The following is a 15,572-nucleotide window of genomic DNA, read 5'->3' on the forward strand; positions in this document are numbered from 1 at the left end:
ATTGCTTGATTTATTCTGGTTCTCTGTAACATTATGACCTGACATATGGAGTCTAAACATTTACCGTTGTATTTCTTACTGGCCCTGATTTATCCAAGATTTATTTAATTATTGGAATTACCAAGGGCATAATTCTCTCCAACACAATTGATGATATTCAGAAATGACTTCTCTGTACTATACCACTTTAGATGCATATCATGACCCAAGAAGAACCCCTATGCAATTAGATTGTCATTATTCCAATTGCAGTACAGATATCCTAGTGGAAAAGGGGATTATGGCTACTTGCTAGAACAGTAGTGACCGCAGGGAGAAACGTGACAGTTTCAAGGAAGAGTTGATGGTTTAAAGGCTGAGCCATGAAGGATGAGGAGAATACAAGTTGATAAAAAGGATGGAGTGGGCATTCCAGATAGGAGAACAGGGAAAACCACTCACAAAACTGTAGAAGATTTCAGCATGTTACAGGGGAACATTGGCTCAATTAGTACTATGAGTTTCATTATGGATTAGTTAGCAGAAACTATTGGGTAGTTGGCATGGGGATGGGCTAAGGAAGCGATACTTTTTCCTGAGGGCAGCAAAGTATAAATATTTCTTTTATCAAGGGTGAGCTTTTGAACTTCTGTTTATGTTTCAAAAAAATGTTGAAGGGAAAATAAGGAATGTCTGCAGGCTTTTATTAATCACTGAAAGTACTCTGCCATCATCTCCAGGTGCTTCCTCCACGATCCACCTGCCACATTGCCACCAGATGACTCCATCCTTTGGTCACACACTTAGCCAGCACTCTGCAGCTTGAAGGGTAAAGTCCAAACTCTTTAGCCCAATATTCAAGACTGTCCAAAATTCCATCCCAACATACTTCTCAAAAAATCTCACTTTCAGGAAATTAATACTCTGGCCAAATGATCTCTAAATTGTAAGAGACCACTGCATCTCCTTCCTACTTTCTCTTGCTTATGCTTTCCTTTTCACTGGAATGCTTCCTTCCCTCTGTTTACTCCTGTTAAGTCCCACCTAAGTTTTAAGGTTGAATGCAAACCCTGTGTCCTATAGGAAGGCTTTTTATACCATATTGACATCATCTTTCCAGAGTGCAGTGATTTTTATTGTCTCTACCCTCTGGCACTTAACCACAAGCTACCTTAGCAGAAGTTACTGTTTTAGGTAGAGGTTATAAACCTGTTCTTTATAAGTTCTTTGCTTCCCCAACCACTCCCAGCTCAACAACTGTTAGTAATGATGACCACCCTTTAGTTTGAAATGGTTAATGAATTTCCCCCACCAGTAGCCACTGATAGTTCTCCTTTGAGGCTACTAGTAGCCAAGCCCTCAAATTCTTAGCAGATGATTTAAATATGGGATTGAAATACTTTTTTTTCCCCCACAGGTTTCGACTTTCCGGTCTTGACAACTAGTGAAGTGGGAATCCCTTCAACATAAGGATTGATTACTGCCCATGAGGTCCACACGGTGTAAGTAATAATACGTGAAATCTGGACTTGAATGCACTGAGGGCTCAAGGGTGACGCTTTTGGTAGAGGTTTGAAAGTAAATGGTGTTTGAAAGCCTGGCGTTCTTCCTTGACATGAAGCCACTGGGGTAAAACTAAAACAGCCAACTCCTCTCCCCTCCCCCCATGCCTGCACGTGCATGGCCGCAGGCGAGGGTCAAGCGGAGGGGAGGGGTCAGCTGGAGGGGGCGGGCTTTAATATCTTAGCCTGCTGATTGGCTACCTGCAGCGATTGCCTTCGATGATTGATCGCTGGAGCGAGGGACGCTGGGACTGGCATGCGGTACTTTCCTCGGATCTAGAAGGCAGCAATGGCGGCAGAATCTTCGACAGCTCGGCTCACCCTGTCTTCCTGTCAGCAGATGGGAAGGAAGGGTCGGCCCTGGGTAGCTGCTGAGATTCAGTGCACTCGGTGTGAAAGAATGGTGACCAAAGCTTCTGGTAAGGATCCCAAGGATGAACTTCGAGGGCTGGCTTGGTCTCGGGCTGCAGGCATGGAGACAGCGAGGCCAGCGTGGGTGGGAGCAGCTGGGCTGGCGGGGGGCCGGGGCTGACGTGGAAACGGTCGCACAGCATCTCCCTCCCGTCGCCCACCCGGGGGTCGTGGGTCTCGTAGACGCCCGAGGTCGGTTGAGGGGGCGTGGCGCCTGCCCCTCCGAGGCCTCCGCTGCTTCTCCTGGACTCTTGGAAAAGGACCGCGTGAGTTCTCTCCCCAGTACTCGTTCGAAAACGTCCCCAGGTTCACGAGAGAGTCCATGTAAGAATTTAACCTGTTGCCTTGTTGTCAGGAAGTAATGAAACTTGAATTTCTTGTGTAGTTTTAGTTGTGTAAGTGATAAGATCATTATGAAATGTTCCTGATTTTATTTTTGGGTGGGGTGGAGGGGAGTGAAATTATTGCTCAGTTAGCCGTGAAAAATTCCTTTATTCATCTTGTGTTTTTCTGTACAACAAGGGAAGAAATGCACCGCCCTCCTGTTAATCTGCAAAATTTTTTTCTGTATACAGGATCTTTATTTTATATATATTAGACTTTGTTTTAGAGCACTTTTAAGTTCACATTGATCCGCTAATTTAGAGTCTACTCAGGTGAAAACAGGTTCAAGTTATTTTAATGTAATTTAAAATGCTGGAGTTCTCTGTCTCTGACAGGGATGAGTTGTTGAATTTCAACTCCTGGAGCTACTGAAAATTCTTGTTGTTTCCCTGTGTAACTGTTTAATGTTTGTACTTGCAAAGTGAGTCATTCCATCGGCTTTCTTAGTCCGTCCTAGATGGACTCAGTTTGTGTAGAGAAAGTTGGTGAGTTTGTGTTTCCTGGTGGAGACCATTCTTCCGCGAATTTGAGTTTTGATCATGACTGTCTTGTGGAAACTATCCATTGTTTGAAGGAAATAACTATTAAAAAATAAAGTTTTAAAACATGACCTTATAAAATCACTGGTTCTTCCATGCATTTGTGTTACAATGCTTAGAAATACTCAGTTGGAAAGGTGGTGGTTACGCATCTAGAATTGTGAAAGTGCTTCTCCTTTGTAAGCAGTAATATACCACAAGTTATTTTGACTTGTACAGTGAACTGAATTTTATAAAGACAAAACAGTTAAATAGTTTTTATTTCTTTGGTAATATTTCTGGAATTTAAATAGAGCTTTAAAAGTTAGCTTGGTTGTAAGCAAGTTTGGGATATTTCTGTTGGCTTAAAAACTAAAGCTTTTTTTAATCAAAAGCATGCAGTTATTAATCAGCAAGAACACTAATTTTTTGCTGGTAAAAGATGGCTGATTTTACTTAGTTTCTTTTTCCTTTTTGTCTTGCAAAGTCTTTTAAAATGACATACTTTTTGAAGTTACATAGCTAAAAATATGCCTATTGTGATAAACTTCAAATTCTACTTAGCGATAAAATCTTGATAATAGGTTTTCAGTTAAGATTATGGTATTTCCCTTATAAAAGCTAGTTTTGTAAAAATGATCTTTCTGTGGGCTGTATGTGTGATAGTAGTAGCATCTGGCTTCTGTCCTTGTCCTTGCCAGTATCTTAGATCATTGTAAGAGTGGGTTCTTGCCAGTGTTTCATATCTGCCCTCCCTGTCCACTTAACAGGATGGGAAATACAAATTAGTAGAGGGCAGTATGATCAAAGAGAAAGAACATTGCATTGGAAACATAAATAGGCTGGAGTCTGGATTATACCGTTTAATTAGCCACACCACCAAAATGTTTCTCCATCTCCAGGTTGCATATAACATTCCCAACCTACTTAGCCATGATGTTTACACAGAGGCAATGAAGTATATATCAGAGCACTTTGTATGATTATAAAATATGACAAATTGAAAGTATCGTAGGTACCAAACACTATCTTAAATTAATGCAAACAATATTATATAACTCTACCTGGCTTTTCTTCTGTTTCTCCGTCCTTCTGAATTTTGTTTAATAAGTCATCCATTTCTAACTAACTTTGTTATCTTCCTATGCGAGAGAATTCCTTTAACTTTCCACTTTGTCTAATGCTGCACAATGTTAACAAACTGTGGAAAGATTAATGCATAATTTCATTAATAGGTCACCACCATGAATTTCAGTGTGGACATGCTTTATGTGAACTGTGTTTATTAACTGAAGAATATAGCACAATTATATGCCCTGCTTGTGAGGTAAGTTTTACCATCTTTCATATTGAATACATTACAACTTAATGTTAAAGGTAAAAATGTTAGCAAAATAAAACATATTTCTGATTAGAAACTTTTTAGTTGCATTTTTACTGCTGAATCTTTAAGCCAAGAATCCTAACAAAATACAAAGCTTTTCCCATCCATTTTATAATTGTTCAAAGTGATCAAGAAGATACCCAGTTAAGGTCACACATAAATCAGCATACATATTTTGACTCTGAGGAGAATTCTGTGGAAAATTGGTTCTCACGCAAGCCGGTTTAGGTCAGTGGATAGAACAGCCCGTGAAATGAAGGGTCCCGGGTTCGATTTCGGTCAAGGGTACATACCTTGGTTGCAGGTTCCCTGGCTCTGGTTGGGTGCATGCAGGCGGCAACCAGTCGATGTGTGTCTCTCACATCGGTGTTTCTCTCAGTCTCACCCTTTCCTCTTCCACTCTCTCTAAAAAATCAGAGGAAAAATATCCTCGGGTGAGGATTTAAAAAAAAAAAAAATTTGTTCTATTTATTTTTATTTTAGTGAAGTATACAATCTGTACCCTTCTTTCCCACATCAAAACTATTCAAATTTTGAACACCACCTGCCCCTCAATCTTTGTGTGTCATCAAATTTATATTTGTAGAGATGCCATAGTATAAAAAGAAAAACAAAACAGTGGCCTAAAGTTAATGTTAAATTCAGAAGCATTAAAAATAGTACAGTTGCACTAGAACTAAAACTATGGACCATTAATAATGAGAACAGGTCAAGGATTTAAAATAAAATGTAATGAACATTGTTTCCATTTGCTACAAATACTAATGGAACTTGTTTTGTATAGTTTAGTATGTTTCAGGAAAGTTGTCTTAATCCCTAAATTCTTAATGTTCCACTTGAGAGATCAGATGATGAGGGTTTGTATTTATTGTTTTTCTGTGGCAGTGTGGCAAACAATTACTCTGGAGGCAGAAGAGGTGGAATACAATCCTAGTTCTGTCACACTAACCCCAAAGTTTCTTATTTGTCTGATGGAAATAATACCTGCTTTATCTCATAGGATTGTAAGAGTCAAATTTGAAGTATGTAAAAGTTCTCTACAAGCTTCAAGACCATTAAAATAAGTGTTCTAGTCAACCCTTGGTTATTTAGGTATGGATCAACTGGTTTGCAGGTTAAGCATGGTAAAAATACTTATATACATATGTATATAAATTTGTGAAATTTTTAATTGTAGCAGAAACATGTACATATTAGAAGATGTCTGTTTTAGAATTACATACTTTTACAAATTAAGGCCTTCATTGTGGGACATTTTTTTTTTATTTTGTTTTGTTTTTCCATTGATCTTTAGAAAAAGTGGAAGGAGGAAGAGAAAGAGAGAGAAACATTGATGTGAGAGAGACAAATCGATTGGTTGACTCCCAAGGGCACCCCACCTGGGGCTGGAGTTTGAACCTGCAATCCAGGTACACTCCCTTGACCGGAAATTGAGCCTGCAATCCTTCCGTGCTTGGACCAACACTCTACCAGGGGTGGGAAAACTTTTTGACTCAAGGGCCACAATGGGTTCTTAAACTGGATCGGAGGGCCGGAACAAAAGCATGGATGGAGTGTTTGTGTGAACTAATATAAATTCAAAGTAAAGGAGCGGAGGGGAGAGCAAGAGAACCCTCCGCTCTTTTGGCTCCGAGAGCCGGATAGAACAGCTGAACAGGCCGGATCCGGCCCGCGGGACGTAGTTTGCCCACAGCTGCTCTAACCACTGCTCGAGCAACAACAGCCAGGGCAATTGTGGGAAATTCTTATTCCCTTTCCTTTCTTGCCAGTAGGTTCCTATGTGGTTGGCTACATAAGCTAAGACAAGGGGTGAGGGGATCTAGCCCTTGTAGTTGAAAGGGAAGATCCCTGACCCATTCCTTCTTGTGATGGGAAAAGAGTAAGGGAAAGGGAAGAAGCAGGTAGCCAGAACTGTTTCTGCCCATATCCATTCTGTTCTAATATTTAAACACAGACAAATTTATTATAATAACTTGTGCCCTTTTTTGGCAAATGATTTCATGTTTAATGGTTTTAAATCATTATACTGTATTATTTTGGATAATATCTATACAAATGTTTATAGTGTATTTACAAATACTGGTTTTGATTTAAGGTCGTGATAAATCTATTTTGTATCATTCTGACTAGTTCTGACTCTGTCTTTGGGAGACATGTGGTTTGTCCCATCCTTCCATTCCTTCTCCCCCATCCTGGTGCTGTTAGCAAGGGACTATATTCAGATTCTTCAGACGCACTAAAGCCGATTGCTATTTAAAGTAATCCTTCAAGAAACCGTCCTGAAATTGTTACCACTCTTATTAGTTTTTAAAGTTTACATTTTTGCTGATGTCTAGTATTTATATGGAATAAGAGAGAATGGGAGAATATGGTCTAAATTAGTGAAAATGTGGATTTATAGAATACTTAAGGAGTGTAGTTTTTTGCTTTTAACTTATGTATGTACCCTAAAAAGTATGTGCCCTATAAAGATTTAAGTATCTGTATTTACATTAGACTTACAATTTATCTGTAATATTTAAGGTAATGTTATTTATTTCAAACTTAAGTCTAAAATGACTTCATTCAGGATTAAGGGTATGCATTTGTTTTTATTTCTGAGTTTGGTTGAATACTATTTATCTACCAATCTTTATCTTTCATAGTTGTATAGGATTTTTTACTGTCCCTTCTGTGCTTTATTAATGGTTATTTAATAAAATCCTATAATTTTGCACAGCAAGGTGGCAGATTTTGTTTCAAATAGGATCATACTTAGGCATCATTCCAGAAATACCGGCATTTTATCTTTCAGACCTGAGTCCAAAAATATGTTGTGCACAAAGAAAGGATAGTTTATTCAATCAACAGATAATTAATATATGTTAAAATTCCATATGGATTGGGAATGTTAATAATATACAATTGAAAATGTAAACTAGAAGAAAATATAGGTACTAGTAATTTATTCTTAGAAGGGGAAGCCTTGTTAAACTTATCACTGAAATCAGAATCCAAAGAAGAAATGCTGGTTAAATTTGACCACAATTTTTTATTTACAAATAACAAAACAAACAAAATACCACCATAAAAAAAAACACATAAATGACAAGCTGGGGTGGGAAGAGGAAGAATGCTTTTATTATATATATTACAAGTTAAGAATCTTTGTACAGTTTTAACTGAAATCTTTTAAATCAGTTGTATTTAATATACATTTTTTTAATTTTGGAAGAAATGTCCATCAGATCTGTTGATGGTCTTTCTGTGCCAATAATGCTCTCAAAAACGTGGTAAATGTTCCTAAAATCCACCGGACTTTCTGTAAGAAATGTGTCAAGCATCAACCTCTAAGGAAACAGTACAGGAAGGGAAAGGATTCTGTTTGCACAGGGGAAGCAATGTTATAACAGGAAGCAGAGTGGCTGTGGAGGGCAGATTAAGCTAATTTTCTGCAAAAAGGCTAAAACTGCAAAGAAGATTGTGCTAAGGTTTGAATGCATTGAGTACATTCTAAGAGAATGCTGGCTATTATGGTAAGAGATGCAGGCATTTGGAGGAGGAAATAATGGCAGCCGAATAGGCAGACCTGTAGTGCACCTCATCCCAGTGCCAGACTGGAAATACAACAAAATTGGAGAACATTCACATGGAATTACCAGCTGAGCTCCAGTGAGGAGGAGACTTATATCGAGGAAGGACAGAAAACACCTGGAAACCTGTAGGAAAGGAAAGGTCATGAGAGGAGCTGACTCAGCTCCCAGGGGCAACAGGCCAGTGGGCCTAGAGGGAGGAGGAAACTCCTGGCTACAGGAGAGTCTGTTCCCTCAGAAGGTAGAGGCCTGCAACCCAGGTTGGGCTCCATAGCCCTGAGCAACAGAGCCAAGACCCGATGCTCACATAACATCTAGATGCTCACATATACAGGCGTCCTCAAATTACGGCCCGCGGGCCACATGCGGCCCGCCGAGGACATTTATCCGGCCCGCCAGGTGCCGCTGCCTGTCCTGCTTAGCAGCCGACTCGTCCCGGGCCTGCAGTGCGCATAGGAATTTGTTCATAGTTTTTTTTTAAACTATATTCCGGCCCTGCAACGGTCTGAGGGACAGTGAACTGGCCCCCTGTTTAAAAAGTTTGAGGACCCCTGTCACATAACATCTAGCTGTGAAAGGTGGCAGGACTGCTGGCCGGCAGAGCCTGGAGCCCATAGACCAGAGCTGGCTGGAAAGAAAGCCGCAGTTTTGACTTTTTTCTTTTCTCTAAACCCAGAGCCTAGGAATTTTCATTTTCGACTCTTCAACGGAGGCTTTGGTTCAGAGAGGGATATGTGGACTCGAGGTGCCTAAGAAGAGGCTGGGGAGACTTGGTAAAATAGCAGCCAGTGATAACCGGAATGGTGAGCTGAGGTTTTTTTCCTAGGGTCGTGTCCCACGATGCTGAAGAATGAGCTACTCAGACCAGAAGATTTAAGCAAAGTGTGGAAAATTTATTACAAGCAGATTCAGACTCCCCACAAGGGAAAGGGGACCCAATAAAGCTTTGTAGTCCAGGGGTATATATTTGCTACAAGCCTGCTCTATGTCTACCTGTGTCATCATCTGATTGATTCCCTCAATTGTTTTTGCCCAGCAACAGACCTAAACTTTCCCTGTTTCTGTGTGTTCTTTCTCTGTTCCTATGCTGAACTTTTTCTGCTTCTATGTGTTCATACATTTTGTTTACTGCAGGCCCTTCCTTGGTCTACCATGCCTCCTGCTTTGAATCCAGAAACATTTTATTATTTCTGCTGCTTGGTTGGTTCCTGTAATTAGGCTTGCTCAAACTGCCTTGTCTGCCCCTGCCTATGTTTCACCTGCCTTTGTTTTCCACTGGACCCCTACCCTATCTGCCTGCATTTCAAGCTAACTCCTCTTAGTCCCCTCTCTGATTAGGAGACCCCAGCTGCTGTTGGGAGCAGGGCCGACGACCACTCTGGCTACTTCATGTTGACAGTGGGCATTGTGGGGGAGCACTCATCAGGTCCCATTGGAGGAGGTCGGTCTAGGGGTCCATGGTAAAAGGCATTCGTTTTCATCTGGGGCTGCATTTGGGTTTTTATAGCCTCTATATGAAAAGAAACAAGACATATTAGGAGGTTTAACAAGCAAGGACCAAAGGTAAGCAATAGAAATTGCTAAACAAAGGACTATCTAGCTTCTTAGAGATGGCTTTATTTCTTTAATTTGTTTTAAGTCCTGTATGGAAAACTATACCTGGACCTGGGTGGGTCAAAACTATCCCCCTGCCATTACCTGGTGAGGGCAGATGGTACTCGGGGGTCTGGGTGGCTGAGTTCCCTTGGGTTTTGTCCATCCAGGGGTTTTGTATTATAAGGAGGACAAAATGGCTTAGGTATATTCTGTGGGCCACTAGGTCCGGTCACCTTCTTAGGGGTTGTTGACTCTCTGGTATTATTTTGACTGTCGAGAGCTAGGGTTTAATTTTGCATTGCTGACATAATTTTTTATTGTTTCTTAAAGAAAGCCTGGATATATGAGAGCTTAAACTATTTCACTTCCCATTATATAGAAAAGATTTAATTGCAAGATGGTATTGTAGTTAATACTTCCCTCTGAGGGCCATGTCTCTCTGTCAGTTGATATTCAGGCCATGTCTGGGTACAAAAGAAAATCAAGTGTTTCTTCTTAAGCGTCTGAGGGTCGAATGTATCCCAGTGTTTAAGAATACAGCCCAAAGGGCTATCTGCATGGGGTGTGGACAAAGCACTTCCCAGCTGTAAGAAAACATACGAAAGGATGTCCAGCATCCTCTGTGATCTTCCCTCCTAGATATGGGGCGTGAGATAAATGCCTCCCTGTGTGCAACCACAGAAGAGGATCTGCCAGATTTAGTCGCAATTAACTGGCAAGATCTAGTGTGAAAAACCTGTAAGTGTGCGCCCACTAACAGATCTGACCTACTGGACTGTGCGCATATACCAGCGAGGTCCTACTATGCACTCTTCCTGCTCCAGATGTGGGGAAGCCTGTACTAACCTGTGTCTGATTGAAAGTGTCTGAGATGGTTCCAATGTTTCTGAAGTACCCATTGAGTTTCTTAAAGGAGTTTAAAAAGAAGGGCCTGTAAGCCAAGGGCTCGGAGAGTTCTCTAGTATCCAGATCTCTGGACTGGCCAGTACCCAGAGCTCAGGGAGAGTACAAACAGCTCCAGCCTTATTCCTATGTGTGTCCTCACTATTAAAAGATCTGTCTTCTGGTCTCCCCTGTCTGTTAGTAATGAGGGACTTATGTGGAAAGCAAGAACTAGGGCTTTATAACTACTGGTGAGGTAATCTCCTTGATAACAGACTGGAAAAGGACTAAACAAATTCTACATTAAAAGAGATGATGTTTTTCTTCAGATCCAGGAAACTTTGTTCTTTGTCAGAGGGACAATGAGGTCTGGGCACAGAAGGAGATGGCGATAGTATTTAGAGGTGGTATTCCCTGTGTGCAAGTAGAACTTGTAACCTGGTGGAGACAAACTGAACAACAAGAACTATGACAAGTGATTCAATAACAGGAAAGGTGTTTTAGTGTTCAATGATTCCAAGGCCAAGGAGGAGAGAAAAGGAAGTATCAGTCTGGAGAGTTGCGGCTCATGAAGCATAGACTGGCCCCCAGCCAATTCGAAAAGCAGGCCGGGTGGGGACCCAAGGCATCACATACCCTCCTGTCTGTAGGTCTTAAAATTGCTCCGTTGAATATTCTGGTACAGATTTTCTTAAGATTCCCTATAATTTTGTTGTAGTCTTTTCAGAAATCATGAGAAGCACCTGGCAACTTTACCTTGCCAAGCCTTGAGACTGCCGGCCTCTCTGCCTAGGGAGTAAAATGGCCTTTTCTTATCCTTTCCCCTTCACCCCTCGCTTTCTGTAGGGAGGTTTTTATTTTTTAACCATTTGCTTTGTGTCCTTGGCTGGGGAAGGTAATGAATGGTTGGTTAGTTACAAGCTGGCTGTAAGTTGCCCACATTGTTTGGCTTTGTTTTAACTTCCTTTTAACATTTTTCTCAAAAACCTTTTATAATTTTCAATTAATAATTTTTAGAAGCCTTGATTTCCAATAACCAAGAAAAGCAAACAACCAGCATTCCTTAGAATGACCCTTATGAACATATTTTAAACATACTTAGTTTCAAAGCACATTCACAACAAAGCAAAAGATATAACAGCTCCAAGTCCACCTTACAGACCTTTGGCAATATAAATAAAAGTAGGCGATCTAGCAATCAAAGCTGCAGTGCGTTAACTTGTTCTGCACACATGGCTAAGTTTTTCCCAGAAACTTGTACTTTTAAAGATGGCCAGACTAGAGTTTTTGACCAGGTACTCACATTGCAAAGGTCCTAAGGAACTGCAGGAGACCACTTCAGAAAGTGCTATTGGGCCTTGAGCACTGTTGTAAACCCAAATCCTGCAGTCCTCCTCCATCCTGTCTGGTGACCTAATGCCCTAATGTATGGAAAATGCCTTGATCTACCTCCCCATCCTACTTTAAGTGCTCGCTAGCACATGGTGTGATGTGAACACTGAAAGATCAGTTGGAGGCTGAAAACCAGGTGACACAGGCTTTATTAGAGGAAAGACCTGCCGGGCTGTCTCGCAAAGGGAGAGCAGCAGCCCATGCAGCCGTTAGAACTCTTTTTAAGGAGAATGAGGAAGGCACGAGGGCTTGGGGTACTTGGTGAGAGCTGGTTGGTTAGTCAATGTATATGTCCATACAAGGTGTTCCTTCTGTGTGGGGGCCATATCACATTTACAGTAAGTTATCGCCATTCCAGGGACGAGTGGGTTTAGTAATCACATTCCAGGGAAAGGTGAGTCTATCAAACACCAGGGGCAAGCTGTGTCCTTCAGGCAAGGGCATTCCCTTTGTGGCTCCCCTAACATTCTATTGAAGACCCGAATCCCCTCTGGTCCCTACAAGGCCACTGCAAGAAGACGGAAGAAATCAGGTCTATAGTGTTCAGGTCCCAGGACGCATTGAGGGGATGAAGGAATCCTCCACTCATGCATGGCTGGATCCATTTGTGGTAGGGGACACCAAGAATGGCAGATCAACTAGCCTAGGCCAGGATCGGAAGAACTTAGTGTCACTCTACCCCCAGCCTCAGACAGGAGGAGGAAAAAGGCAGGAAAGTTTGAGCAGATCTCTGGCAAAAATCCTAACAAGGGAACAGGCCAGGGTTGGGCTGTATGTAGTGGGTCAAAGTATGCTGCTTGTGGAGGGAACTCCCAGAGGCGGTGAAACCACTGGTCATTTCTCTCCTCTTACATGTCTCAGTTTCTCTCCCTGGCTGTCTAAAACAGCAGTGAGGACCTGGAGCACTGAGTGACCAGCTCTTATTTGCACTCCCTGGATGGGTCAGAGTTTAATTATAATTGTATTCTGGAGTCCCTATGAGGCCCCCCTGCACATCTTAGGGTTCAACCCCAGACACCTTTGCGAGGCCCTCACTCATGTAAGGACGTTCGAGATTCTCGAACCAGAGGGATGAATTTACCTCTTTGATCTTCGGAGCCTGGGTAGGTACCCAGGCACTCATTTAGTCGTTGGTCGGACTTTGTCTTGCAATTGGTGGGAAGCCTACTGCTTTGTAACCCAGTCCAACAACCAGTTCATTCTTCCATGGGAACTTTTTTATGCAGCAGCCACCCTAATGGTTTTTATCTGGCTGTCCCACGCTTACTTTCAAATGGCCCAAAGGCCGGAGACTGCATATGGAAAGTGAAAGAGAAAAATGCCTGCTGGAGATGGCAGCCTGATCATGTGGCTGACAGGCACCCAGCAATGCCTCCAAAATTACAAAGGAAACATCAAAAGAAGTGATAGAGTCTGTAGGCTCACCGTTTGATGTGCAGAGGTTGGATCCCAGATGAGGCCCCCAAAACTGATAACCAGAATGGTGAGCCACGGTGTTTTTCCCGGGGTCGTGTCTCGAGATGCAGAAGAATGAGCTACTCAGACCAGAAGATTTAAGCAAAGTGTGGAAAATTTATTACAAGCAGATTCAGACTCTCCACAAGGGAAGGGGGACCCAAGAATGGGTTGCCCGTTAAAGCCTTGTAGTCCAGGGGTATATATTTGCTACAAGCCTGCTCTATGTCTACCTGTGTCATCACCTGATTGATTCCCTCAATTGTTTTTGCCCAGCAACAGACCTAAACTTTCCCTGTTTCTATGTGTTCTTTCTCTGTTCCTATGTTGAACTTTTTCTGTTTCTGTGTGTTCATACATTTTGTTTACTGCAGGCCCTTCCTTGGTTTCCCATGCCTCCTGCTTTGAGTCCAGGAACATTTTATTATTTCTGCTTGGTTGATTCCTGTGATTAGGCTTGCTCAAACTGCCATGTCTGCCCCTGCCTATATTTCACCTGCCTTTGTTTTCCTCTCGACCCCTGCCCTATCTTCCTGCATTTCAAGCTAACTCCTCTCACCAGGAGCATTTGATTGTAGGCCCCCAAATGAAACAGCCATTTTTCCTGAGAGGAGCTAGCCACTCCCAGAAGCCACAGAGCAAGTAAAGAAACAAAACAGCCTGCCCCACCCTCAGGAGCTTTGCATGCCACACCCTGCATTTTGATCTTGTCAGAGGAAACAAAAGCAGAGGCCAAGCTTAAGGGTTTGAACAGTCTCAAGGAGCCCTCAGTGACTGGATTGAGGGAGGGGCTGTCCTCCCCACTATGCTAGGAGAACTGATTAAAAACTCAAGGTTTCCAGCCGACCCCATGTTCTTCATACAGGATCTTTGACCAGCCAAGGGCAGAGTAATACTTTGGGCCACTCATAGAGGAGTAGCTCTGGGACAGGAAAACATACCCATCATATTCCCAGAAAGCTAAACAGCACCTCCCCTACCTAAAGTTCTTTCAAAATCAGACTTTTGAGTGATTAAGATCGACAGCTGGCTAGCAGGCAAATGTGTGCAGAGGTGGAGTCTGGGGAATCGGGGTAAGTTTGCTGACCCAGCCCTGGGCCCCTTGCTGCTAACAAACCTACTTTAGAGGGTAGTTGATCCTTCCTGTTTGCAGCCAAGGCCTGTGGAGACAGACACACGAGGGAGATTGGTGGATCACTTGGAGCTTTAAGCAGATTGCTGAAAGTCAAAAGACAGTGCCTGATAGTGATTAGCACCTAAGTACCTAACAGGAAGCCCAGAATTGGCAGACAAAACAGAAGAATGGTATCCAAAGCAAACTACCCAGGGGGCATTAAATTCAGCTGAAGCTAACACCTCTTCATTTTTTTTCCTCTTTTTTTCCTTTTATCTTTTCTTTTTTTAGGTTTTCTCTTTCCTTCCTTCTTTTTCCTTTTTAAATTTATCTTCTTTATCTGCTTTATTGGTTTGTTATTATTCTTATCTCTGTTGTTTCATTCATATATCTAATTTTCCTGTTCCTGTTTTCTACTCAGTTTTTTTTTTTCACCAAATATTTTTTCTCTTTTCTTTTTCTCCTGCTTCCTCATCTTTTTTCTTTTTCTTATTTTAGCTCTATCTACTTTCTCCTGTATTTTCCTTTTCAAATTTTTTTCCTATCTTTTCTCCATTCTTTATTTTAAACCATTGTCTTTTCTCTAGTCCTCTGATTTTTTATTATTTTCTTAATTTCATCTATGCATCTACATATTCTGCCCCCCCCCTTTACTATTTCTGGTTTGTGCTTTTTTTATCTGTTTGTTTTGTTTTCTCACCATATCTTCCTTTATTTTTTTTTTCTATCATTCTTGCTCTCTTTTCTCTTTCCTAATTCTCTCTTTTCTGGTGGTTGCTTTTGTTAGTGCTATAGGGGTCTTGTGTATATTCTTGTTTTGTTTCTTCTGTTTCATGTTTTGTATTGTTGTATTTTGTTCTGTGTGGTCAGCACCTCTACAACACTTCCCGTGATATGGTTGGGTGAGCCACATGGTCACCCAGTCTGAGAGAAGACTCCATCCACAAATGGGACAATAACATTCAAGACCCAACTATAACAGGAGAACCCAAATAACTCAAGTAAGGGTCTTTCCTAGAGCACCCAGCTTAGTCTATATAAGGGACTGCACCAGTCGGTCCCACAAAACACCTACTATATAAGACTACCCCAAAAAATCTGGGAGGCATGGCAGTTTGATCTAATACATAGAAACAAATACAAAGGGACAGCAAAGATGGGGAGACAACCCCCAAATGAAAGAAAAGGAATTGCCATAAAAGGAATTAAATGAAATGGAGGCAAGCAATTTGTCAGACAAAGAATACAGAATAATGCTAACAAGGGTGCTCAAACAATTCAGTGAGAACTACAAGCAACTTAATGAGAATTAGAAGGAAATTA

At 41.6% G+C, this 15,572-nt stretch overlaps 1 protein-coding gene across 1 annotated transcript in view; it reads left to right on the forward strand.

Annotated features, from left to right (window-relative positions):
• Nucleotides 1–1,830: 1,830 nt before the first annotated feature.
• The window catches only part of RNF17 (ring finger protein 17), a gene marked incomplete at both ends in the record, with an annotated part of 182,565 nt that continues 168,823 nt past the window's right edge, over nt 1,831–15,572 (forward strand). The window contains 2 exons of the mRNA XM_080662142.1: nt 1,831–1,975; nt 4,090–4,181. Of these exons, the coding sequence (XP_080518268.1) occupies nt 1,831–1,975; nt 4,090–4,181 (237 nt within the window). The remainder of the gene's footprint in view (nt 1,976–4,089; nt 4,182–15,572) is intronic.

The sequence above is a fragment of the Plecotus auritus genome (genome assembly GCF_963455305.1).
Source record: "Plecotus auritus genome assembly, chromosome: 3".
Taxonomy (NCBI): domain Eukaryota; kingdom Metazoa; phylum Chordata; class Mammalia; order Chiroptera; family Vespertilionidae; genus Plecotus; species Plecotus auritus.